The 26,989-nt window shown below is 35.2% G+C and overlaps 3 protein-coding genes and 1 pseudogene across 7 annotated transcripts in view; all 4 read right to left on the bottom strand.

Annotated features, from left to right (window-relative positions):
* Positions 1-2,021, bottom strand: part of NUDT9 (nudix hydrolase homolog 9) — a 4,417-nt gene extending 2,396 nt beyond the window's left edge. For both annotated transcript variants that reach the window (XM_086257027.1, XM_086257019.1), the window contains exons 1-6: positions 1,909-2,021; positions 1,716-1,790; positions 1,223-1,279; positions 992-1,074; positions 859-917; positions 473-621 (exon numbers count right to left, since the gene is read on the bottom strand). In XM_086257027.1, the coding sequence (XP_086113153.1) occupies positions 473-621; positions 859-917; positions 992-1,074; positions 1,223-1,279; positions 1,716-1,790; positions 1,909-1,992 (507 nt within the window). In that variant the 5' untranslated portion in view covers positions 1,993-2,021. The remainder of the gene's footprint in view (positions 1-472; positions 622-858; positions 918-991; positions 1,075-1,222; positions 1,280-1,715; positions 1,791-1,908) is intronic.
* Positions 2,022-5,876: 3,855 nt separating this feature from the next.
* Positions 5,877-9,039, bottom strand: LOC147296674 (uncharacterized). Of its 4 annotated transcripts, XR_015119937.1 has the most exons (6): positions 8,689-9,039; positions 8,163-8,221; positions 7,281-7,364; positions 7,128-7,194; positions 6,173-6,232; positions 5,877-5,997 (listed from the first exon to the last, which is right to left on the bottom strand). XR_015119937.1 is itself a non-coding variant. In XM_086229677.1 (5 exons), the coding sequence occupies exons 1-5, from the start codon at positions 8,932-8,934 to the stop codon at positions 5,942-5,944; spliced, it is 504 nt and encodes a 167-aa protein (XP_086085803.1). In that variant the 5' UTR covers positions 8,935-9,039; the 3' UTR covers positions 5,877-5,941. The 4 variants fall into 4 exon arrangements, 1 of the variants encoding a protein (XP_086085803.1); XR_015119936.1 differs by lacking the exon at positions 8,163-8,221; XR_015119938.1 differs by lacking the exon at positions 8,163-8,221 and having other exon boundaries at positions 7,128-7,175.
* A 1,946-nt stretch (positions 9,040-10,985) lies between these two features.
* KCS3 (3-ketoacyl-CoA synthase 3) lies at positions 10,986-12,744 on the bottom strand. Its single transcript, XM_086251551.1, has one exon. It carries the CDS (start codon positions 12,594-12,596, stop codon positions 11,181-11,183), a length of 1,416 nt encoding a protein of 471 aa, XP_086107677.1. The 5' UTR covers positions 12,597-12,744; the 3' UTR covers positions 10,986-11,180.
* Positions 12,745-22,005: 9,261 nt separating this feature from the next.
* LOC147296672 (exocyst complex component EXO70H1 pseudogene) lies at positions 22,006-24,232 on the bottom strand (annotated as a pseudogene).
* Positions 24,233-26,989: the final 2,757 nt, after the last annotated feature.

Genomic DNA, 26,989 nt, shown 5'->3' with positions numbered 1-26,989 from the left:
ATCCAGAGAAAAGTTTTTAAAAAAAATTAAAATTTTTGATTTAATTAAATTTTAGTTGCCAACATGGCATATTGGGTCCCACAAATTACCACGTGGCACACACATGGCAAAGATTGGTCCTTTGTGGCTGAAAAGACGAAATTACCCTGCCACGTAGACGCCACGTCAGCATTTCTAACGGGGTTATTGACGGAGTTGACGGAATCGGGTAACGTGGGAAACGGCATAAAGGTTCAGGGGGTTATTATGTAACAAATAAATGTAAGGGGGTAAAGTGAGAAAACACCTAAAAGTCAAGGGCAAATGTGCTAATAAGCCTTTGAAAAAAAGTCTAACAACAATAACATAACAGATTATATTGCAAGAGAACATTACTAATATGTACATATATATAGGCAATGAAGAAATCACAATATGCAGCTACCCAGAAAAAAAGGAAGGTTGAAAATATTTCTTGTTTCGGATTAGGTACCTCTGGATGGCCTCCTGGAAAAACAAAGTGTCCAGGAAATTCCCCAACATTGTTACTTCTTTGCAACACAATTATTTTCTTGTCAGATGTCTCCACAATAGCACCATTACCCAATGGACTTGAGGTGTGTTGACAACGTATAGCGTCATCTACAGAAAAACAAAGCTGTAGATGATCAGAAGATACAATCTATGTCAACAAAATTTAAGAACAAGCCAATCCTAATATGCCATCCAAGTTGAATATTCCCATCAGAAACTTACATTTATCATAACTTTAATAAACCTGGAAGTTTTAAAGTGGTGAATAATATAGTTTCAAAATGTGGTAAGAGCCTTAACGAATTTCTCTAAGAATCTGTAAATTCAACAACTGGATTCACATACCTTCTGATGTAACCAGGAACTTTTCCCATAAAGGATTTAAGTTTGTGCCCACAAAAGTCCTGTAAAGCAAGTAGATGACAGATATAAAACCAGAAAAATTAAAAGGCCAGTGGAGTGAGAGAGAGAGTGAGACCTATAATCCGTCAGACCAAGATGGAGGCATGCATGAGACTCTTGGTTAAGTTCACCTCCATCATGCCATATGAGCTGCCCATACTGTATAATTACAGACAATATACACTGTTATGCGAAAATTAAAGGGTATAGTTTCCGGACAGCAGATACTTGTGAGGAAACTGAACAATCTGGCCATCATTATAAAAGTAATTTAAACAAGTTTCATTGCCAAAGAAGATCCACATACCCTGAACTTTGTCCCATTGTACAATGATGAATTTTTCTGAACCCTTTGGTCCCATATCTATAAAAATCAAAAGTAAAAAAAAAAAATTTAGCCATACATTATAGAAGTGTGTGTGTGCGCACATTAAGAAAATCACGGTTGTGATGAGATAACCCGTAACAGAGATTGCCTACTCAACAAAATAAACTCAACCCAGAATCCTAAAATGTAAGTACTCCATTTCCAAGTTGATGTTATAATAGGACTAACAAACTTATCCAACAGTTATCAGAATCAAATTGGGCTAATTTAAACACACTGCACCATCACAACACATTGAACTGGTTCAATTTCCCCTGATTTTTCAATATACATAAATATCGAAAAGAAAAATTAATAAATAAACATATATATATATATGTAATTATGTATATGTATATATATGTGTGTGTGTGTGTGTGATTATGTATAGATAGTAGCTTGGCCATATACAATTACAAAATTGAAAGCTCACCTCAGAAATAGAATTCTCCAAGTTGATGTCTGGATGGGGAATTCGGTCATTAACTTGATCAAAAACCACAGAAACCTTTAAATCCACAAACAAACGCATCAGATTGCAAATCAGATGCATGTGAAAATTTAGCAAAATTGGCTTTGCTGCACATATAAACCAAGTGAATGAAGGAAATGAAAATTCAGAGGACCTGTGATGGTGAAAGACCAGAGGGGCAAGAGAGCAGAAGCTTGTAGGGCTTCACGCTCGTTTCAGTCTCTGCCTTCTTCTCCATTGGAACGCCGAGCGCAGACAAGCGATCGATGGAAGTCTCCTGAGATTCTGAGAATCGAATACGTTTAACGATTGCATGCAATGGGGTCAGCAATGGGCCGCCCCGCCCGTTTCGAAGTTTTGAGTCCTAAGCCCAACAAGTTGGGCTTTCTTTTTAGTCTTGAGTCTAGACCAGGTCATGCCTGGCCAATTGGAATAGCCCATTCGCGCAGCCCATTTAGGCTTATTTGGGGTGTTTATATATTGATATCTATTTCCTTTTTTCTTTTTAGTGATTTTTTCTCTCTTCTTTTTTTTTTCTTTATTTGTTCAATTATCAAGGCATAAAAATAATAATAAATTACTCCCTAGTCCAATTTTTGAAATATTTTTAACTGGAAACTCAGTCAAATAAAAAATCAAGTTGAAGCTCAATCTATCTATCCGTGTATGTGCACGTGGAGGGGAAAAACACGTTACTGAGAGCTCGGAGGATGCATATGCATTACATTTTTAGGTTGTAGATGATATGTTTTAAATTGTAAATACAGGTTTTAAGTTACATATACAAGTTTTAGATGCAGGGTTAGGTTGTAGATGCATCTGTAGATTGCTCGACAAGAATTGCCAAGCGCTCGATAAACAATTGCTTCTACTTAATTTTTGGACCGGCTGAGCTGTGCGTTAAATTTCTTTCTCATTTTAGGTTTCTACTTATGGCATGTTTACTAATCCGTAATCGGATTATGAAGAATTAAATTGATGAGAAATTGGATTGAGAAATAGTTGAATTGAGGAGGAATTGAATTCCCATTAAAGCTGTTTACTAAACTATATGGAATCAGAGTATGAATGCCCTTGTTCTAAATAAATGCCCATATGGAATTAGAGTATGAATGCCCTTGTTCTCATATGGGCATTTGATTACTAAAATGCCCTTGTTCTAAATAAATTATTTTATATGCTAGTTAATAATGAGAGGGTATAATAGGAAAAATATAAGTAATTGAATTCCTCCAAAATAAGGAATTGGATTACCACCTCTCACCCAAAAATCCAATTCCTCCAAAATAAGGAGTTGAATTCCTAATTTCATGTGGGCCCCACTTATGTTTTTATTTCCATATAATTAGTAAATAAGGGAGTAATCCGTAATTGAAATCAAATTCTTTATTTTGATTCCGATCAAAGAATGAGTACAAACATATAAAATTAGAATGTGACGATCCTCGTTATTTTTTTTTTTTCATTTTTTTATAAGTACTCAAAAAAGTTATTCTAAATGACAAATTATGAATAACTGTAAGAAATATGCAATAAATAATGACCGTATAATTGAGTATATAATTCTCAAAATAAGTAAATTATTGACTCTTCATATTTGATAATTTTGATCCGAAAACGTGTATAAATAGTTAAATACTGATACTTCACACCCGAAAACTCGGCTAATAATGCAAAGGATGGTGTTTGACTTGGATAGTATTTAATGAAATATCACACTTGGCCACTACAGAGCTGTCAAGTTTAGTGGCACATTAATGCGGCTGTTTGCTTTTTGAAAGGAAAATTAATCGTGTAACACTGTAACTCATTCCACTCACGTAAGTACGTAACTATAAAAGCCCACTTTTCACTAGTCCTCTTTCACAACTGGAAATAAGTTTTTTTTTTTTTAATAGCTGGACCTAATTCCGTTCAACTGAATCTGAAAGTTACATTAAAATTGATTCTAATAACACTTTATACGTGCTGCAAACTTATTAGAATAATTTATTTAAAATAATTTAAAAGGTTTGTGCGGAACACACAAGAAGATCCCTCATTTAACACAAATCGAAAAATCCCTTATTAGACACTACTTATATACATATATGATATGTCCTTCTATAACTACAAATAGTAGGTAAGTTCTTTATATATGTAGTATTCATACTATATACGTCTATATATTTTACATACACTCAACTCAACACATTTTATTGTAGAATTTTAGATAATCACTTTTTTTCATTTTTATTTGTTTCAATCATAACTGATTTATATAATTTCACTAAAACCTAAAAAATGTAATGAATCCATTACCATTTTCACTCTCTAATCTTAAATAATAAATATATGATCAAAATTAAAACTCAAACAGAGACTAGTAGGTAAAAAATAAGCAGCAGATTCCATTTTAATTGTAGTGTACCTGCCTTATAAGTTATATGTCTGTGAATGTGATGCTTCTAGATAGTATATAATTCAATATAAAAAAACCTGACTTCATACATTTTCGAAAGAGAGGTTTTTCTTTGCGGTCAGGGACTCAGAGGTGGTCAGAGAGCAAAGGTTTCTAAATAATTAGTTGCGGTCTATATTAATGTAACAGCAAGAGTAGGGAACCCTTTTTTTGTTTTTGTTTTTTTTCGTTTTTAAAAAGAAAATATAATTAATTTGAATTGGTTTATTTATGATGGGAGTGGAGTAGATGAGTAAAAATTAATGCATTCGTGTCCATTTGTACCAATTCAGTTAATGGGGAGCTCACTTGCATGCATCAGCTGAGCCTGAACTGTCCGTGGACCCATTTGTGAATTGTGAATGACAGGTTACATTACAACTTATAATATGCCAATATGGCCATATAAATGTTATTCAAGGATAAAAAGAATTATTTGTTAAAAAAGACAAAAGGATAAAGAGAATTGGTGCTGGCCCTGCTGGGTCTGAGTGTGGGAGCATTTTGCTGTCATCATCCCCAGAAGCAATCAACGTCCTTCATAAATTTTTCACAGATTTATATATTAACACAACTAAAACGCACAATATTATATATTAATATACAGAGCCTATTTATTGAGGTATACATAATCTTAAATATAATGAGGTATGTTTTGTAAGACTTACTCTTTATTGTAATTTAATGATCGTAGTTACCTATTTTTTAAGTTTATATAAAAAGATCATGTTTGCACAAAATTAGACAAATCAAAAATTGGTTAATCATTTAATTAAATAATTATCATTTCAAGTATTTGTTGTATCACTATATTCTTATATGTAATTTTCTTATATTGAGTTGAGATAACTAAATAATTATCAAATTTGCTTATTTTTACAGGAATTGTCTTTATAAAGGAGCTTAAAAATTGGACAGTTTTGAAAATTAAACTGCCACTACTACAAAAAACGTAATATACAACGGATTTTATCCGTTGTGTAAGTTGCCAAAATACCGTCGTCTAATCGACCGACGTCTATTGGGGTACCATTACACAACAGTTTTTTTCCGTTGTCTTGATGACATTAACACAATGGTTATGAGAGTAAAACCGTTGTATATACACCCTTAAAAACCCATGGTTTAAAAGAAACTGTTGTTGAGTAGGTACATACACAACGGTGTTATACTCATATTCATTGTGTTAATGTCATCAAAACAACTTATAATTATTGTGTTAATGTCATCAAGACAACGGTTACGTTAATTAATGCATGTATTTTACAACTATTTTAAGTATAAACACGAGGTGAAATTGTCATTAAAACAACGGTTTATTTATAATAACCGTTGTGTAAGATAATAATTTCAATTTGCTTTTGATGTATATAATGCTTTTGTACATCGGTTTCTATTGAAAACCGTTATAGGATGACACTTAGTACAACGGGTTTTAACAATATAACCATTGTGTAAGATAATAATTTTAATTTGATTTTGATGTATATAATGCTTTGGTACATCGATTTCTATTGAAAATTATTGCAATACAACACTTAGTTATAGTATACCAATGCACGCTCATGCTCAAAATTAAACCAAAAAATACTTCATTTATATATGTAAGATTACATTACATGATAGGTTCCATAAGTGTAATCAGTTGTACAAAAAATACATTTAGTCAAATTAGCTTAAAAGAAGAGGTGCCAAAAAACAAAAAAAAAAACCTAGCTTAACATAACACCTTTACTTCCTTCCAACTTCAGCCTCTTAAGTCACAAGCATATGCATCCATATCTGCCAGCTTCTTACTGCCAACTACAATCAAAACAAAGCTAATAGAATACTAATGCAATGCAAAGCAATAGACAAGTCATATACTAGCTCTAAATAGAAGAATTGAAAACACTATTATAATCCTTAATAATTTTGTAAAGTTACAGAATTTGAACAACGTGAAACTTAAGAGTAACAATGGAAGATTGATACTCACAAAGATGAACCTTCTGATGGGTTTCTAGCATAACCCCCATCTGCTCTATCCACCCATGGCCTAAACAAAAGAAAAAATAACTGAGTACACACCAAAAGTAATCAAGAAGACCCCATCATAATCAGGTTATTAATGAAAATAGAAATTAGAGAGATACCAGCAGCAAAATAGATCAAGCCAATACACACACACACTCACACACAATTAGAATCAAGCAAGATAGAAATTAGAGAAAATTGGAGCAATTAAGAACTAGAGCCAAAGGAGAGAGCAACGTGTTCTGCTCTTATCTAATTATCTTCCCTTATCTACTTGGACAATACAAAGACCACCCTGCTGTCTTTTGACAAAATTTTGCGAGTACCAGTCATAAACCCATTCATGCTGTCGTCTCTTTTACCTGACAGCTGAAAGCATAATTACTAGAGCCAAAAGTTTGAAAGTTTTCTTACACTGCTGGAAATGGTTGATCTCAGCATATTTATCCATGCGTAGGAATAATAGGCCCTCAAGTGTTTTGAGGTATTTGTATTTAGCTTATCATTGGACATATACTCTAGTAAAAGGCCATTTCCATACACTTAGGAATCGAAGGTGGATAGACTAACCTAGCTAGCCATGCAGGTGGGGAACACAAAGAATGTAAGGAAAAAGACAATAAGTATTGCTAAAAGTTAATAGTTTTTAGATATGTTAAAAAACATTGAAATGATCCTTCCATCTCCTTCATTTTCTATGAAGAAATGTAATGATGAAAGTATTTAAGACAATGTAAAGTACATTAGAAAAGGCTTGGTTGGTGCCTGCACCTCTTCTATGTCCTGTTTTGTCTACAATAATAAATTAAGAAATCCCCATTTTTTATATGGCATACTCAAAACCACTGAATTAGCTAAAAGGAAACCATGGGCTGCAGTCAAATGATAGAGAAGCCTATTTTGGAAGATGTACTTACCCAAAATCAACAGCAGCAGTGCGAAGAGCTGGGATTGAACCATATCCACTGCAATGCCCTGTTATCACTTTAGAACCAAAACTTTCTGTTTGAGTTTCAGCAATGAAGCATAACACTGAAAATAGGGGGAAGCCTTGAAAGGTGAATACAAACCTTAGAAACCAGTTGAAGAAGTTTATTAGGCGGGGCTTCAACATCCAATGATATCATCGTTGCTTGAGCAGCGGCACTTGCAGCCTACGAAAGAGGACCCACAAAATTCACAATCAACCATAATGCATCCAAACTGCTTGAGCACCAAGAGTTGTAAAGAAAAATAGGAAAAACATCAGAAAATATAATTTAAACCATTATCTTGTTTGGTAAATCTTCCCCATTTTCCACATCAATGGCTATAGACATTTACATTTTCTGCCATCCCCCCCCCCCCCCCCCCAAAAAAAAAAAAAAAGAGGGAGAAAGACTGAAACTTTAGAAAATTTTATAAATACATTGACTGTGAGAAAGGAATTCATAAGAAATAAAGGGGACCAAGTAATATATATTAAACATATAATAAAGGGGACCAAGTAACCTCCCTCTAAAATTTTTCCTTGCGTTCAAGATAAACAGCTGATGTTCTGGTTGGCTGTATAATTTTTACAGCAACAGGCTTGCATTTGTACCTACAAACATAATCTGGAAAGCTTCAGCAATCTTAAATCCATAACATAAAATTCCTCAATTGCAGCAGAGAACAACACTCAGATTTATGAATATTATATATACACACACCAATAAGAAATAAACTTATGATCCACTTATTAACTTTTTGCAAGCAAGTAAAATGACATCTCATATAAGGTTTCAGCAAATTATTTAGTGTAAGAAGCAACATCCTGCCACAAAGTCAAAACATCTAAAGATATCCCTCTTTGCCATCGCACTCTACATAGGGCAACTTTACTTCTGTGATTCAAAATAACTACAATGCCAGCTGTGTTTTAAAATTTTTTCCTTTCACTAAAGTGTATGTGATACATAAAATATACTAACCTTTACAATTACACTTTTCGACTCTCTTCAATCACAGAGTGTCCTCTCCAATTTTCCTCCTGTTCGGATAATTGGGCCAATAGACCAAAATGAAACTCTTTGTTACCACCGCTTATTATGCAAATGGTGCTGCATGCACCAAAACCCAAACCTATTGATTCTCTAACATGCCTTTATATATAAAATTGATGGTCTAATAATAAATTGGTCTCATCAACTGATATTATGTCTTGTATGTACCCAAAGCTATTGATTCTTTATAAATACTTTATATCTAAACTTAAAAGTCTAATAACAATATAGTTCATCAATAACTTTGTGAAGATATGGAAACATTTTTTTTTTTCCAGAGAGAAGTTCTAAATGAAGAAATACAAACAAAAAGAAAAAATTAAAAACATAAAAATTATAAAAAACCCCAAATTACATGGAACCCGAATCCTAACCCTAATTTTCAATAAATCTGTGGAAATACATATAGACATAGAGGGGGGAGGAGAGGGAGAGGGAGAGAGAGAGAATATACCTTCAACCAAAACAACGAGCCTAGCGACTCGTCGTTGGGCGTGATATTTCTGGATGTGGGTTTGAGCGACCCAAAGTGGTGGTCGTCGTTCGACCCAACCTCGACCACGATTCGAGCAGTGCCGATGATGCTGTCGGCGGTGGAAAGAGAAGGAGATAAATGATTTTGGGTTTCAATGAGATCGAGAGAGAGATAGAGAGGTGCGATGGGAGCTTTTTTAGTCTTCCAGATCTGATCAGATCTCATCTAGATCTTGTATAGATCTTTCTATGAGATCTAAGGCGAGAGAGAGAGAGAGAGAGAGAGAGAATGGAGATGGTAAGAAGAACAATGGTAGATCGGTGAAGTCAGAGGGATGAGGGATGAGTGTGTCTGAACAAAAGCCCTTCTCTGACTTAAGTGCGATATGAATGTTTCATTAATTCATTAACGCACGCCTCCGGTTTTTGCCAAATACAAAGACCCGCAAATTCCGTATTTTTGTGTAACTTGTCTACCACAACAGTTTTGGTCCAAAACCATTGTTTTTAATAATGTTGGGAAAATCCTATGACCAAATACCATGGCCTATTATACATTCATATCACGAATTTTACAAAATCGTTGTGTAGTTAATTAAGATCACGATTTTTACAAAAATTGTTATCTATTGACCGATGTATATTCACTTTTTTGTAGTAGTGTGCATTGTCGCATAATACTTTTTAAAAAAATATTTTTGCCTTTGTATTTGATGTGCATGTACATGTACAAATGCATGCGCATGCGCATGCATTTGCTTTTCTTTTCCTTCTCATTGGCATACACTTGGTTACATATATTCGGGGATCATACTGAGGACCAGCAAATTGTTGAGACTCAACCTGCAGTGCAAATGTGCAATACAAAAATCTATATATGGAAAACTAGTACCTAACCAAGGAAAAATACAATTAAATTATTGCATGTGACCATTATGTCACATGATTTTACGATCACACACAATAATTTCTCCAGTTGCATTATATATTTTCAAACGATGACCTCATTAATACTAAAATGCTTTTTTTTTTGTATGTATTACCAAATTCAATATGAAAATATTTTATAATAAATCTATAAACTAAATTATTATATAAGTAAATTCTTTCCAAAAGAATATTACCATATTCCATGCATTTTCTTTGTCTTCTTATTCATCAAGAGAGGAGAAGGACAAGAGTTTGGTATAGATGAGAGGGTAAAATGCTCTAGTAAAACAATAAATTTCCACAATATTTTGAGTACGAATTCTTTGTTGATATTTTGTGCTGATATTATTCTTATGTAGAAAACTATATTTTAAACCCAAGATATTTAATCTTGAATTTTAAATAATATTATTTTGGTTATATTTGAGGAAATCGAACGTTTGATGTAGCATAATTTTAATTCTTACCTTATTCGCCCTCATCACTTGAACTAATCCTAAAAACTTTAAATAATATTGTTTTGGATATAACTTATAAGTACAAAATGGGCACAAAAAGGATAAGATTTTGTGCAGAAGTTGAACCCATAAATGGAGGCCCTAATCTTCAGAACTATTATCAAACCTCTTCCCCAAAAAATAATTTTAGTTTCACAAGCCTCCTTATATTTAATGTGACTCTTCCAAATTTTCAATTACAACCGATTGCCCAAGTACTTTTCATTATACAGCTTGACCTGTACATATATACATCGAATTTTCCATTGATCCAATTCTGAAAATGCTCAGACATTAGAGAATGGAACATGGTTTTTTCGTTTTTCAATAGGTGAATTGAAATGAAAAGGACTAGGAAAATATAAAGATGGCTTTTAATGTGTCAAACCCTAGTGATTAGGAATGAGTTGTCACTAAAAAGGCTACTATAATATACACAAAAATTTGGGTTAGATGGGTGAATTTATTCACCTAATAAAGAAATTAATTAGAGGCCCGGCATATTTGTATAGCAGACGATGTTGGCACGAGGCACAAGCTATGCACCCCTCATTTGGGCCCAGCTACTGGGTATGCAATCACTGCTACGACTGCGCGTCTTGTGTGGTCTATATGAGTCGTTTCATTTCTTAGTGTTTCCACTCCATAAAATCAAAATCCAAGAGGTTCTTTTCATATATTAATGGTTTGTACCACAAAACACATTAATAAAAAGCAAAAGCTGTATAAGCAAAAGAAGAAGACAAAAGCTTGTTCTGCATTTATCTTATCAACCCAGCAAAGCTACAGTACACTTACCATGTTGAAAAAATAATGTAAAGAAAAAAAAAAAGAGATTGAATGGGAGGGGTTCAAAACTAAGCAGCTAGCACATCTTATTGGGTTATGAAATCCACAGAGGGATTCAACAATGATCGAGAACTTTATAGTATACAGAAAATAATCAAATACATCAAAAAGAAATTGAAAGAGGAAAAAAAGAGAGAAAAAATAAAAGAGACACTTTAATATGCAGAAGTAAAACAATTAGAGATGATGATCACCTTTATATGAGATTTTCAGGATTGAATGTGCTTGGATCCTCTTGATGGAGCCAACCATATTCCTCCAGGAAAGGGTTGGCCAAGGACTTTGGTGGGTACATAGCAATGTCCTCCTTCCACACATTTGCATCCCCCAAATCTCTCACCACCTCCAACAAACAGCTGTTGCATTTAAACCCAGCCCCAAAGCTTATCATGAACACTGTGTCACCTTTCTTGAGCCTTTTCTTGGCCTCCATGTAACCCAAAACATACCAAAGGCTGCTAGCAGATGTGTTGCCAAACCTGTGGAGTGTCATCCTTGCAGGCTCAAGATCATACTCGCTAAGCCCAAGATTCAGTCCAATGCCATCTATCACTGCCTTCCCACCAGTGTGAATGCAAAAGTGATCAACCCCTGTCTTAAAATTCACAACAGGTTTTGGTGATGATGAAGTAGTAGTCCCTCCCTTTGTGGAGCTGCTGCTGCTGCTTTGTCTCAATTTCCTGACCAAGGACACCACCATAAACCTAAGCAACTCCCTAATGGGTAAGATCATGGGTGATATAACCCTAAGATTATCCACAAATGATCTTGTGGCAGCCTTGGGGAGGATTTTGTCAAGGTGGAACCCAAGCCTCCCTTGCCCATCTTCTTGTTGCATGCAGCACCCATATGACTCATCTCTAGCCCCATGATGGGTCCTAACCAGGCACTTCAATTTGAACATGGCTTGGTTCTTCAAGGCCCTTTTGTTGGTCAAAAGGATTGCACACCCACCAGACCTGAACAAACAGTTTGCAAGGATCATGGATCTGGCATTACCTGAATACCAATTTGGACTCAGAGACTCAGAGGTGATCACAAGGGCATACACATTCTTGTGGGACTTGAAAATGTTCCTAACAATGTCAACTGAGATTAGGCTAGCACTGCACCCCATCCCACTGAGGTTAAAGACCTTTATGTCCTCTCTCATCTTGTAATGGTTTATGATCCTGGCAGCTAAAGAAGGCACAGAAGCAAACATTGACACATTTACAACCAGCACATCAATTTGTGAAGGGGAAAGGCCTGATCTGGCCAAGAGCTTCTGAATGCTGTCATGGAAAAACTCCTCCATCTCTGAGATGCTATCTTCCAATGTGGGACATTGTTCTCTGCCAGAGAACATGATTCTTGGGGCATAGGTTTGCTCACCAATGCCAGAGCTCACAATGGCTTTGAGGAGGAACTGGTATTCTAGCAGACCCAGGTTCTTGGTCCTCTTGATGATCTCCCCTGAATACTTGGTGTCCAACTTCCTGTCATCTGTGGGCTTATGGCACTGGTAGTCCAAAATGTAACATTCTTGGTCTCTTTTTTCATCAAAACGCTTCCATATAATGAAAATGAAATACAAGGCTGAGAAAGCACAGAGTAAACTGAGAAGATCCATGACCTTATGAGAGAGAGAGAGAGAGAGAGAGAGAGAGAGAGGTAGGATTTTCTGTGAACTTAGGTAGATGGGAATTGAAATGGGAACACTTATAAAAAGAGAAGGGGGTGTGTGTTTGAGGCAGACTATTACTACTACACTACATGTGAAAATGATAAAGACTCATTTTCTATCCCTCAACCTCCAACAAACTGTTATGTGTGTGGCTTCCCCCTCTATCTTTATTACGAATATCAAACTACAAGTCACATCTTAAGCATGGAAAAGCAAGGTTGAAGTGGTTCTGGTCTCTTTGTGGAACTCTTCAAGGTGGACATTGCACACCATGTATGATCTTCAAGGTCTCCATCATGATAGAATTAGAGCATCCAATCCAAAATCAATTGGCAATGGGTAGAGAGGCCAAAAACTTATAAGCACATATGCTAAGTTCTAGTTTTCCGATGTGGAACATTGCTCCACGTTACTCTCAACACGACCCCGCACGTGTAGTAAGATTTTTGAGCCTTACACGTGAACAAATTATATTGGGTGACGTGGACCCTCAACCTCCAACAAACTGTTATGTGTGTGGCTTCCCCCTCTATCTTTATTACGAATATCAAACTACAAGTCACATCTTAAGCATGGAAAAGCAAGGTTGAAGTGGTTCTGGTCTCTTTGTGGAACTCTTCAAGGTGGACATTGCACACCATGTATGATCTTCAAGGTCTCCATCATGATAGAATTAGAGCATCCAATCCAAAATCAATTGGCAATGGGTAGAGAGGCCAAAAACTTATAAGCACATATGCTAAGTTCTAGTTTTCCGATGTGGAACATTGCTCCACGTTACTCTCAACACGACCCCGCACGTGTAGTAAGATTTTTGAGCCTTACACGTGAACAAATTATATTGGGTGACGTGGAAGCACATGTGGCCGTTGGGCCTTACACGTGAACAGCCAAGCCATGATAGAATTAGAGCATCTAACCCAAAACCAATTGGCAATGAGTGGAGAGGCCCAAAACTTATAAGCACATATGTTAAACTCTAGTTTTCCGATGTGAGACATTACTCCACATTATTCTCAACACATCAAAGTATTTATTGTCTTTTAAACCTTCATTAATTTGGTCAAGAGCAAGTCCTCGATTGAAAGCCGAATTTGTAGTATTTTTTAAATGGAAAGCTATTATAGTTCACAGTTAGTAGTTTACCCAATGTTACCCACATTTAAGAAAGATAAGGCGGTAGCTAGAAAAAAAAATATTATAATATTTTAAATATTTTAAAAAGAATACAGATTTGTATATAATGAATTAGTGGTGGCATGCATGATGGGATCATTGAGAAAAGGAGTAAGACTATAAACACCAAGCTAAATTACCTTAGAAACTGGCATGGACAACAACAATTAATGAAATTAATGTTTATGTGGCCAGTAACAAAATTTTATCTACCTTAATCTGAGAATATATGATTTTTGAAAACAAGCCACCTAAGTACCATAGAAAATTTAGCATGAACAAACCTTTTCTTTTATTCAGAAAAGTAGGAAAACAATAGTCGAATTCTAACTGTGGGTATAGTGGCAGATCCATGAGTTTTTTCTTCGTGGGCGGAAAATATAACAATCTGCTGACCTCAATCTCTTTGAGGTGTTTCATCGAACACCTTATCCGATATTAATAAAAATACAAATGAATAAACCGAGGTACTCGGCACCTTATCCCCGGTAAAACAAAAATGCTGCAGTGATGGATCCATTGTTGAATTGGTCTCTTTCGATATATCAATTAGGGCAATAATGTTTCTAGTTTTGGCTATATCTGCTGGTATCCGTTGACCTCTGCTAGTGGGGCGAAGGTGAAAGCAAACCATGAGCATAGATGACATGGTTTAGCTAGCCAGTTGATTTGAGTTGGACTTTCATCAGCAATTCAGCATTATACAAGTCGAATATGGTTGGAAACTTAGCATTAATGGCTTGACTTTGCTTGACTTTGACCAGTCTATTCATTCCTTGATTCTTTAAGTCATTTCGTGTTAGGTATAAACATTATGCTCATTATAATGAGTCCAAAGCTAAGCTAAGCTAGGGCAAAGCTCAACACTCTCAAGTCAAGCTTGGCAAGCCTTAAGGACCTTATGAAGACAATTTGTACAAGGTGTCATTCTGATCTGATTCATTCACACACACACACACATATATACATGTATGAAAATTTTCAAGTAGACATCCTTTTTGAACTTATAATTCAATGATTATAACCGTTTATATTTTAGAGCATAATTTAAAGATTACTCTTACAAAAAATCAATTTAACCAGTTTATTATAGCAAACATCATTTCAATTTTATCTGAAGAACTGTATTTGTTTGCACAATTTAAATGACTAAACAATTACTGATTTGGACCCTTGAGAAAGAACCTAAAAAATGAACAGTTTCGATCATCAAACTACATTGTCAAGTGTACGTTGCACAAAAAATTTATTCTTACTTTTCTTAAAATAAGAACATTTTTACTTGAATGTACCCATATATATATATATGCCAAGTAAACATTAAGCATGCATGTGCAAAACTCTTTGCCCCTCCGACCATGACTAGACTACGTTACCTAGAGTCCACTTGCCCCACTACATTATTACATAATAATAAATCACATATTAACTACTCGTTTTTGCTTTTCTTGGCCTAAGATTAGTTTTGCTTTTCTTGGCCTAAGATTAGTATAGACTCTATAGAATGAGAAAAAATGTCGTTTTTGGTAAAAGTAAATAATTAGAATTAAATTTTAAAAAAATCACTTATCAACTTTATTTTTTTTTTGTTGGCAATTAATTTCTTGCAAGAAAATTTGACATGTCAATGTGTCATCTATCTAGGTAGATTAGCATAATGTTTCTTTTCTTCATCTAACTGTTATCAAAATAAACAAACGATTTTAATAATAAATAGATTTATCTTCTATTTATTTGATAACATTTAAATAAAAACAATTTTTGATTTTTTTTGCAGAGCTAATTTTTTTATAGTGTGATCTAAAAAATTAACGATTCATATTATAAAATTATATTACGAATTGGAAAAGAAAAAAAAAAAAGTAAAAAAAGAATGTAGAAAAGGAAGATAACGTTTCTCTTAACCCTATTACATGTCTAACACTATTCTAAATAATGTTAGGCAAGCACACAGCATTATCGGCTAATAATTAATGTCCAGCAAGATAAATGATTAAGCACGTCATGTACATTATTGTGAATCTTTTTAATGCCAATCCACTTTGGGTCTTCAATCTCCATCAACATAAAAAGCCCATCGCATGCAATCCACTTTGGGTCTCCCCGGCCGGCAACTTTGACAAGAACTTAATTACAACTACGTTAGATTGAACTGATACACCCAATCAATTTTTCTCTCTTTTCGTTTAGTACAAATTGAAATTTATTTCGATCTCTTGCAATTTCGTGTATTATATCCAACGCAAAATTCGATTTTTGGAAAATATATTACATTTTATAGTTTCTTATAAGCTCAGTATATAAAACCTTGAAAAGCACTCAGACGGAGGAGAGATATCTTTATATATATTTAATTTTGGTTCGAAAATTAAAGTGGATTTATGAATCCGAATTGAAGGTGGGCAAATAGTTGGAAAATTGTTCACGGCATCTTCTTTCCGTAGACTCACGCCATGCTTGATCTACATTTGGACCATTTGGTAGTGTTTACGGAATGGGTTCCACCATGCACTGTTTGGCCAAGTTTCATGAAACATCACGTTGAATTAATTGGTGGGTTCCACTTTTAGCTTTAAGACACATGCACTTCATTAAACTAGCAGTTGAATCTCAATGTCTAGTTTTAGTAGTGGATCGTTTATGGTTATATATAATTATATATAGCTAGCCTTACATTAATTTAGACTTAAGATCGAATTAATTTCCTCTTTCAAAAAAAGGACGAGCATTAATTACAAATAAACCTATCACTTCTTAATGAAGTTTCACATTGGCCGGAAAAAAAAAAAAAAAAAAAAACCTAACACTTCTATACAGTGAATGAGGATTTATACAATAACATTAGTGTCAACGTTCGTTTATAATGGATTGACACTGTTCTCCCTTTTGTGGGAGGAATTCTTGAATTTAAATTTAAAGTATGACAATTGTTGATAAAGATCGAGAATATATACATACATATTGGATATGGTTGCAGTCTGCAATGACTGTTATTTAGAAGTATTGGATATTGTTATACATGTTGTTTATATGCTCTAGAAGTTATAAACAATTGATGGCAGTAGTGGTAATTAAATTAATAAAGTAAAATTAGAAGAATAAAAAAATTAAAAGGAGAGCATATATAATGACTTTTTAAGGAGTGTGAATAGCACTTTCCATTTGAATTTGTAAACTTTGTGTTGGGCTGGAGTTATGTGTTGGTGGATGACTAGAATGGATGGCTTTATCTTGACCCCAAAAAAAAAAAAAATATATATATATATATATATATACAAAAAGGGGGTTTGGGACAAATTATTAAGGGTCCGTTACAAATTGCACCCACCAATTATGAAGGATATTTTAGATTAGTCTATGAACAAAAAAATGTTTTAAATTAGTACACTAACTAATAGAAAGTTACAAAATGATATATACGTTACAAATTCCGTTAATAAGAACGTTAAATGCTAGTGTAGACAGTGTTAATATGAATTTTATAAATAACGTGGACACTAAATTTACACCACATAGATTAATGATAACAAGTTTAAGGGTTAAAATTTTTTTGTAGTTTTTTTTTTTTTTATCAATATGACATTATAAATCCATGTATATCAAATTTGGTGTACGTCCACATTATTAAAAAAATTCACATCATTGTTGTCCAAAGTGGTATTTAACTGTCTTTCTTGACGGAATTCATAACAAATGTGCTACTTTGTAACTTTTTATTAGTTAGTGTACTAATTTAAAATATTTTTTTTTTTCGTGGACCAATTTAAAATACCCTCATAATTGGTGGTTGCATTTGTAATTGAGCCAATTATTAATGATGAAACAAAGTTCTATTGCTGGCTAAATAAATTAATATTATATCGCTCAAGTGGCCTGCATGTGGAATTTACATCAAAAAAATGGATATCAATAACTCTTGATGTAATTGTCAACTAATTCCATAAATCCTGAAGGGTCCCAACTCCCAAGTGATGAGCAAGTGACCAAAAGGATAATTAATTATAATGCAAGTTGGAAAATTATATATGCAAGCTAGTTTTGTTTTCAACAACTAAGCACAGCAAGCAACTTGATGGCAAAGAATCCTTTGAAAATAAAGCTAGTATTGTATGAGCCAAGACAATGCCATGGTGCTTTCAAATTCATTTAAATTCCTGACTAAGGTATAAAACTACCAACTTTTACTTTGACATGCATTTATGCATTGATCAAATTAAATTAGAGTACGTACGTATTGCCTTTAGGCTTTAATTTGTTATCATTTTGTGCCTACTTTTTTGCACTATTCATTTTGTTTTAATTTGGATTATATATTGTATAATAGATACTTTAATGCTCAACAACCATTGCACATGTTGGATGAGATGGCAATGTCTCACTAAAATGTTTTGATGAGCTTCTTCGAGGCTTAATATTTATTGTACTCAACTATATATATCATACTTCCATATAGAAGCTATATGCCTATATGTCTTGAACAAAAAGCTACTTTTTCATTACCCATCTTCGCTTGTGGGTGTACTGGTTGCGGAGGGACTCCCCTTTGATTAAGCTTAATGTGTCTTTTGGGGCTTTCTTTGTCCGTGTGCTTTTGATTGATTAGATATGTTGTTTTCTTTCTCCTTGTTTTGGTTTTGTCGTTTGATGTCTGTTGATTTTTTTGGGCTTTTTCTTGTTTTAATGGAATAGTCTTTAATTTTAAACCCCCTAATCAGCTAAAAAATTTGTCTAAATTTCCACCTATTTAGAAACTTTTTTAAAACTCTCTATAACTTATAATCCTAAATTATCCTTCTGATGCGCGCCGGACGATGACGCTATCGTCGGTCAACAGGCACAGGGAGAAAGAGTGACAAGAGAGAAGAGAGAGATCGGATTGGGGGAGAGAGAAAGCAATTTCCAAAATAGCCCGTTGATATTTTTTCAAGGTTATAATTGAAATATTAAAAATAAAGGGGGGTCAAATCTAGCTGGATATAGTTGACCAGAGAGTTTTGGGAGAGATTAAATTCTTAATAGGGGGTTTTGAATTAATTTAATTAAGGCTAGAGATTTTGAATTATTTAAGTTCAAAAGTGGAGATTTTTAATAGTTTAGTATTAATGAAATTCATCAGTTTCACTGCCAAAAAAAAAAAAATTTAGCTAAATGAGGACTGGGAGTATAAAAGGAGTGGCTAGAATTTTGAAAGATCCCTTTTTGGGCCTTCCATGAAATTATTCTTGACCAAAAAAAAGAATTTTGGAAGACAATCACGAAAAATAAAGAACATAAACGTATTTCTTGGAAGTTGTAAACCTAATTGGCTAATTGATATTTTCCACATCTAGGACGCATAATAATTCAATTAATAAAGCACAGCTATAATTGGGCATTTGCTTTTCATCAACGTTGGGCTATGAATGCCTCCCAGACTTGTTGAGCTTGAAACCTAACAGATGGAACATAATAAGAACTCCGGCCTTCTGGGCTTATTGGGCTTGGCTGATCAAAGAGGTAACATAAGCCTGCAGCCATCGATTGAATATCACTACAATACAAAAAGAAACAAAACTAATACAAAAATAAAATAGGGAGCGATAGGGGAAATCGAATGGCAAATAGGGAATATCAGTAACATTTGCCTCCATTTGCATTCTTAAGATAAATATCACATATAAAAATTAGAACATTCAAACCAAAATTAATTAGAATTTTTTTTTCATCAATCGAGAGTTAGTAGAATGCAAAGTGACACTGTCACAACTCACATGGTCAAGATTTGGCTGTATATATAATCTTCAAAAATTATACATTCCTTATGAATTATACACATACTTTTGTATTTTGGAAACAAAGGTATGATCATTCATAGTTATGGGACATATGATGGTAATGTGTGGTGGAGACTACTCGTCATTATTCTTAGTCTACAAATATATTCAGGGTTTTTTTTTTTTTTTGGTGGGGTCCCGACCCTATAGGGGACAATTTTGGGGACAAAATAGGGATTGGGTGTTAGGGATTGAGTTTCGGGGATTTATTTATCGAGGACGGGGCGGGGATGGTAAAGCCATCCCCATCCCTACCCCGACCCGATAAGCTATATTTATTAGTTTTTTTTAATAAATAAATATATAAATATATTCAAATTCAATGTCAAATTTATAACATTTTACTTTTTATTTCTAATGATTCTCTGTATTCTAGAAACTCTTAAAATTCCCACAAACATTAATTAATGTTCTTTAAATAATGTATGGTTTGAGAAGTATTGGAATTAGCACTTCCTTTCACCTCCAGAACTTATCACGTTAGTAACTTATAATACTCTCTCTTAAGTTGTTGTTTTTATGACTTGTATTTAATTTGTATGGATTTATATTATTTTTATGGAGTTATATGTAATGGAGATTATATTTTGTGGATTTGCTATAAACCTTTGAACTTTATGAACTCTATTTTTTTGATCAATTAAAAAATATTTATATAATAGATGTTGTTTTAGTTGGTAATATTTTAATTGTAGTTGGAAAACAAATTTTTAAACCTAAAATATATTTATTAAATATAATAGTTGATATTAGTTGTTTTAAAAATATTTTTTGACATTTTAGAAAATAAAGAATTCGGAGATTCGAGACGGTGATCCTGTGATCCACTCAAGGCCCCGACGGGAATTTCCGGCCCCAATTTCCAATAGTGTTTAATGGGCATTAAGGTGGGGATTCTCCAATAACTTTAAACGGGCAGATGATCCTGACCCGCCCCATTGCCATCCCTATCCTGAGTGTTGATTGATTTTTCTTTGAAAAAAAAGCAACATAAGAAACGGAGAAGGTAGGGAGGGGAACAGGGGATGTGGTTCACAGAGCTTTCCGAAAGGTGTTAATAAAGCTCACCTGATCAGAGACCCCAAAAGTTAAACCAATCACGAGTTCACGACCCAAAAGCTAAATAAAAGTTTGAATTTCCAAATGATCGAGAGCCTCCTAATATAAATGCAATATTAATTGTTGTCCAATGGCGTACGTCAACTTGTTCAGGTACTTTTGCTTTGATGCTCCTTCGCTTTATGCTTCGATAAGCACTTTTATCTTATGCTGTTTGTTGAATATTATACTCAGTGTTTTCAGACGCAAAAGCGTCTCGGGAGACGTTTGTTGTCGCGTAAGACGAGGTGTAAGGCTTGACGCATATAGCGTAAGTTTTTCAGACATAAAAAAATATAATAAAAAAAAATTATATAACCTAAAAATAACATTAATTGTCATACATAAATAAAAATCATTTATATTATATATCAATACTCACAGAATCATAATTCCAATATTTATTATTCACAACAATTCTCAATACTCATTATTCACAAAAATTCTCAATATTCACATAATCACATAGGTGCACTGCCATTAGATTAATTTATTGGTAAAATCTTGGCCAATAGATTTAATGAATGGCTTAGATTAAAAAATACAAAAATTAATTTTTTTTCCCCTCACCCGTCACACCCCCCTCCCTTTCTCTTTTCTTTTTTCTTCTTCTTCTTCTCGCGACCTCACCCTCTCTCTGATATTTATTTTCTCCGGCATCCCTCCTTCTCTCTCTCTCTCTCTCTCTCTCGACGTCTGGGGTGGTGAATGGTCAAGACACCGCTGGAAAAATCCTCGATTCTCCCTCGCCGTTGATCGGATGAACAAATTGAAGGCACCAATGGACTCACCGTGGCCTAGAAAGAAAACCCAGTGGTCACCGCCTTAATTTCGCCGGAGAACGGCCGATCGATGCCAAGGCGATCGGTTCTGTTTTTGTTTGATTTGCCGAAAAACACTGTTTTATGTGTTTAGAAAAACTCTGTTTTATGGATTTGCCGATCGACGCCAAGGCCATTAACGTTATCCTCGCCTTGCCGTCGTGAGGCGTACGTTTTTTGGGCCTTGTCGTCGCCTTTCAGTTCTTTTATACAGTCCCTCGACGTCGTGCGCAATCGGCCGCCGCCTCGCCATGACTCGTGCCTTGAGGCGCGCCTGAAGCGCGCTATTGAAAACACTGATTATACTCAGATCTCAAACTAAATCATATTCCAATGTTGATGGGTTATTCATGGTCTAGAAATTTCGAAAGAATCACTTTTTGTTTGAACAAAGCCGGCCAAATAATAAAAAGAGAAAAATGTACAATTACAAAGCAAAACCTTCCAAAATCCAAAACATAATCTGTTTCAATTTTCCTTCTATCTGAGAAATCAAAGAATTCATGTATAATATTCTATTCATGTGATGATGTGATATTAAAAACAAAAAAAATTCTTTACATGCTCTTTTGTCCTCCTCATTCTATTTGTATATTCACAAAACGACACAAGCCGGCCAAAACGACACCAACGCGTGTGACCCCTACGTCTCAACGACCTTGCCTACCACGCGGATGCGACGGCGAGGAAGAGGACAAAGAAGAAGAAAATGGCGAAACACTCCCTGCACCTGAGGCCCCATACAGCAGATCCGACAAGTAATTATCCAAATCCTCAGGGGCATATCTGACCAACGAGTCTTCCCCACAGTCCCTCCTCATCCGGACCCTATGCTTCTCGTAAAACTCCCGGTAAACGGGCACCAGCTTCCTCGCCACCGAAACTTTCAGCTCGTCTCGCAGTTTCGGGTCGGGTACGACCCACGATGTCTGTTTCTTGTACGCTTCTTCAAACGCTGCGTTGAAGCGCTTGAAATAGTTCTTCGCTTGATCCGACGAAATCTCAGCCGTCTGATTTTCAGGCAGGGAAGCAAACACCTTGCTCCACCCCATGCGCTCGTAGTTCGCAGCGTACTGTTTGACCTTGGACTCGTGCTTACTCACCCAGTAATCACCAAGCAGATACTTGAGGTTTGAACTACAGACCTTAACGACGACGTATTGCAGGTTGTTCGCCAAGAACAAATAGGAGAGCGCCACGTCCTTGTACAGCTCAGCTTTGCCGTCGAGTTTGCAGAGGAGGACGAGAACGAGCCAAGTAAGCCGTACAGTGATCGGCGATTCCTCTAAGTTGTAGCACCCGAAGTACGCTTCCGGCAGCGGCGTTCCAACCGCCAGAGGCCAGTCGTAGACGATGTCGGCGAGTATCTCAGTGTAGTCGCCGAGGAACGAGATGTAGTTCATCACGTAACGCGTGAGTGGGTGGACCCCACCGGATGGGACGGGTGTCTTGGACGAGTCCTTCTGGATCGCCGACTCGAAATCCTCGAGCATCGTACGGACGGCCTCGCCGAGTTTGACGAGAGAAGTAACTGCCAGAGATCGGACGGGCGAGGTTGATTCGAACGAGAAAATGGACTCGATCTCGGGCCACAAATCTGAAACGGCCTGGTACAAATCCAAAACGCGGAACATTTTCTCGGGAGATAGTTTCTTGCACTTGGCGACCAATTCCGGGAATCCAAACAGAGTGATGGCAGTCTCTTTCGAAATCTCGGTGAAGCCGGATTCTCTTATCGAATCGGAGGCGGCGAAGACGTGGTCGCAGAGCAACCTCTCGCCGTAGAAGAGAGTTTTGACGGCGACTTTGACGGCGCTCAACCAGTTCTTGATCTTCATCTCCAACACTTGCCAGTCCATCTTCTGGACCTGAGAGAGGCTCAGTTTCTGGACTCCGAGATGGTACAGTCCTTCGTCCACAATCGATTTTCTTATAATTTTGTAAATCTTAAAGCACTCTTTCGCGTAACCCGACGATATCATACAGTCGGCGATGGATTTCAAATCGGCCATTGCAGCCATCGAGACATACTCCACCTCGGAAATCGACTCGGTGGCGACTCTTAACTCGTCCTCAGACTCGGATTCCAAATCGGAAAGGCTGGAGCGAGTGGACGCTCTGGTTGACGACCTGTTCGACACCGTCTCGGGGTCCAAGTACTCCCGGTTGGCCGTTAAAATCTGATAAAACTCTTTCTCCAGTCTTTTCATGGCGGTTTGCATGAGATTCTGGGCGGAGATGAGCTTTTCGGAGGCGGAGTTCTGGGAAAGAAAGTAGTGCATGGCGGACTGTAAGTCTTTGACGGCTTGGAGGTAGAGCTTGGCCTCGTAGCGGTTGTCGGAGAAGAGAGAGTTGAGGTTGGTGTAAGAGGAGGAATCAAAGTCCCACTTGGTGATTAGAGTCTGAGCGTTTTCGATGTTCTCGTCCATGAGTGAGTCGGAAAAGCTGTGCCGCGGTGAGGAAGGTGGTATGGTGCTTCTGGACGGAGAGCTTGAAGGTGATGGAGACGATGATTTAAAGAATAAGGTCCTCATTCCCTTTCTTGGTATCAATTAATTTTCAAATTAAAATCCACAACTAAAATGTTTGTTAAATTTTCAGGGATTGAATTGCTGTGAGGCTTTGGTATGTGGAGACAGTGGAGGGAGAAGAATGATCGAGAATGTTATGGTGGATAAGAGAGAGGAGTGAGGGTTATTTATAGAGTGCGAGGGTATGATGGGGAAGTTGAAATTTGGAGTTCAAATGTGTGTATGTATGTGTTTACGTACGCGGTCTTGCGTTGATGTTTTCTGTGTGGAGTTACGTCGGTTCTTAAAAGAGTCATAATGATTAATGAAGGCTGTGAGTTGTGATGACTACGTACTGTTATTACGCTTACTAGTCAACTGAGACACACCCGGAAATTGCATGCTTCTTGCCTTTCGATCTGGCCCTAGCTTGAAACAATATTTCAAAATTGCATATTTGCATGCTTCTTGCCCTTCCGGCCCTTGAAACAATATTTCAATGAAAGTATATACTATATACTTTATATTAGTGTGTTATCATATCCTATGATATATTTGAAAAATTAAGAAATTACTGTAAGTAAATTCATTTGTAAATTTTCTCATCAAACGACCTTTCCAATAAACAAAGATATCATGATCGATTATGCCACATGAATCACGTACAATATTATATATATATCATGTGATTTGTAATATGGTCCATAAATATAGTACGTATAAAATTCCAAATGACACATATATAATAATTATCTTACATTGTTAAAATTTGAGAAAATTTTTGGTATGCATGTCTATTAATAATTATTGAATACACATATATAGCTCATATAGTCATATACTAACCAGTTTTATAATAAGTCTATCACTAGTACTTGGGGTATGATAAATAACCTAACAGTTCTTAATTTTCTCAGAAAAAAAAAAACGTAACAATTTTGCTTTCCTAATTTATATCATCAGATTCGCACTATCTTATTTTTGTTTATTTCTTTCTTTCGTTGACCAGAAAAGGTAGTATTTATTGAGAGGATATATACAACTTAAGTTATGTACTTATATATAAAACTTGCAATCCCATTGTCAGAATTCTGTGAAGGAGATGGATAGAAAAAGAAGTTATTAATGCATAATGCAGGAGGAGACCTAGTCCAATTCTAATTATTGTAGGTTTGAGTTTATATATATGTTATTCAATACATGCATGTGGCTGGGGATCAGCTAGAGTACTCTTTTACACAACCTTAAATGCTTGTGGTTATTGCAGAGAAGAAAAAACAGCATGTGATCCAGTCGTATATATTTATGGATCATGAATGGTTCGTATGTCTAGCTTTGATCTTATATTGATTAATAGAATTGTCAAAGGGTGGCTCAAGTACATTTATTTACCTAAATAAAAAGATATCTAGAAGTAATTAAGAATGAGCCTGCGCTTACTACATTTTATTTAAATATATATATACATATATACACATACATATTCAACAGTTTATATGAAATTTCTCAAATTAATTAAGTATTAAACTTATATGTTTTTTACTTAATTCTATAAATATATGTTAGGGGGCAAACCTATAAGTTTGTCGACCCTACTTGCACATTTGATCTCAATTCTATATATATATGCAATATTGCCACACCCTGTCTAGTGTCTTGTGTGGTGTTGCCTGATGTTTGAAACATTCCAAACCAAATCATCGATTGTCTTGGAGATACATTGTTTTAAATAATAATTAAATTAAATTATTATTATATAATATGACTATAGATAGGGCAATAATTTCTCCGATAATTCTGGCACGGGAATACCCTATTGCAAGTTGTTTAGTGGTTGGAGCTATATAAAAAGCATAATGAAGATAATTAATCAGCTAAAATAGCAGTCAAATGTATTTTGATTTATTGATCGATCTTGTCTTTGAAACAAGCAAAGTTCCCTAGCTTCAAATTAATTGAATTAGTTAGCTTAATTTTGTATGGCATAGATTTGTCAATATGTGGGTGTATTCTTACGACATAAATAATGCAAGTACATATTCGCCATCTTCCACCTACAAAATAGCAAATTGATATTGTTGAATATGATTTATTGACATTGTCCTCGTCAGGTACCCACAATTTGGGGGACTAATTAGCTAGATTAGAGTATAATTAAATTATTTCATCGCAATTATGTTATATATTGTAATGTTATGGATCGAGCGCAATTGGTCACTAAACTAGTCATGATTAATATTTTTGTGATTCTTTGTTGATACTTGATATGATCATAAGCTAGCATGGCTCTTATATATATATAGTATATATGTTTGTCTTGGATTTTCCCTTGACTTAGAGGCTGCATATAATTCAAAATTGAGTTGATTAAGTCGAAATTAATTAATTTAATTTGCAAAGAAAAACCTAAACCATTAATTAATTAGATTACAAAGCATATTAATTACATAGTGAATGACATCAGAGGCCTCTCTTTATAATCATTCCAAACCCTCCATAATGTTATAGTTTTACCTTAATTTAATTAAAACTCTTTCACATAAAGAAAAAAGAAAACTAAGCAATGATCGAGCTTGCTTGACCGACTTGTATTGTTGTTTGCGAATTCCATTGATTTTGACCCAACTTGTGGAGACTATGAAAGAGTGCTAGCTGTAAATCCATTGCATGCTACAAGGTTCATTAGTATGACTAATTCTTTATCAAACGGTTTTTTGGACTGTTTGACAAGGTTAATTAATTAGTATGACTAATTCTTTATCACACTAATTCTTCATTGTACGTGTCGTCCTATCATAGTGTGAGATTCGTATGATCATGTATAAAAGAAGAGAAAAATTAGGATCTGGTCCAGATTTCGAGTCGTATATCCAAGTGGTAAATCAAGTTTCTTTAATTACAAACTTAATTAATGGACACTA

Source organism: Dryas octopetala, chromosome 1 (genome assembly GCF_963921425.1).
Source record: "Dryas octopetala chromosome 1, drDryOcto1.1, whole genome shotgun sequence".
Classification (NCBI taxonomy): Eukaryota; Viridiplantae; Streptophyta; class Magnoliopsida; order Rosales; family Rosaceae; genus Dryas; species Dryas octopetala.
Note: the sequence above shows the minus strand (reverse complement) of the source record. Positions and strands in the feature narration are given on the sequence as shown.

Excerpts from the sequence above, each read along its gene's own strand:
- LOC147296674 (XM_086229677.1), bottom strand. The coding sequence starts at position 8,934 with ATGAGATCTGATCAGATCTGGAAGACTAAAAAAGCTCCCATCGCACCT. Across the intron at positions 7,365-8,688 it reads GCTCGTTGTTTTGGTTGAAG|GCTGCAAGTGCCGCTGCTCA; the intron begins GTATATTCTCTC and ends CCTCTTTCGTAG. Across the intron at positions 7,186-7,280 it reads TTCTTCAACTGGTTTCTAAG|GGCATTGCAGTGGATATGGT; the intron begins GTTTGTATTCAC and ends AAGTGATAACAG.
- KCS3 (XM_086251551.1), bottom strand. The coding sequence starts at position 12,596 with ATGGATCTTCTCAGTTTACTCTGTGCTTTCTCAGCCTTGTATTTCATT.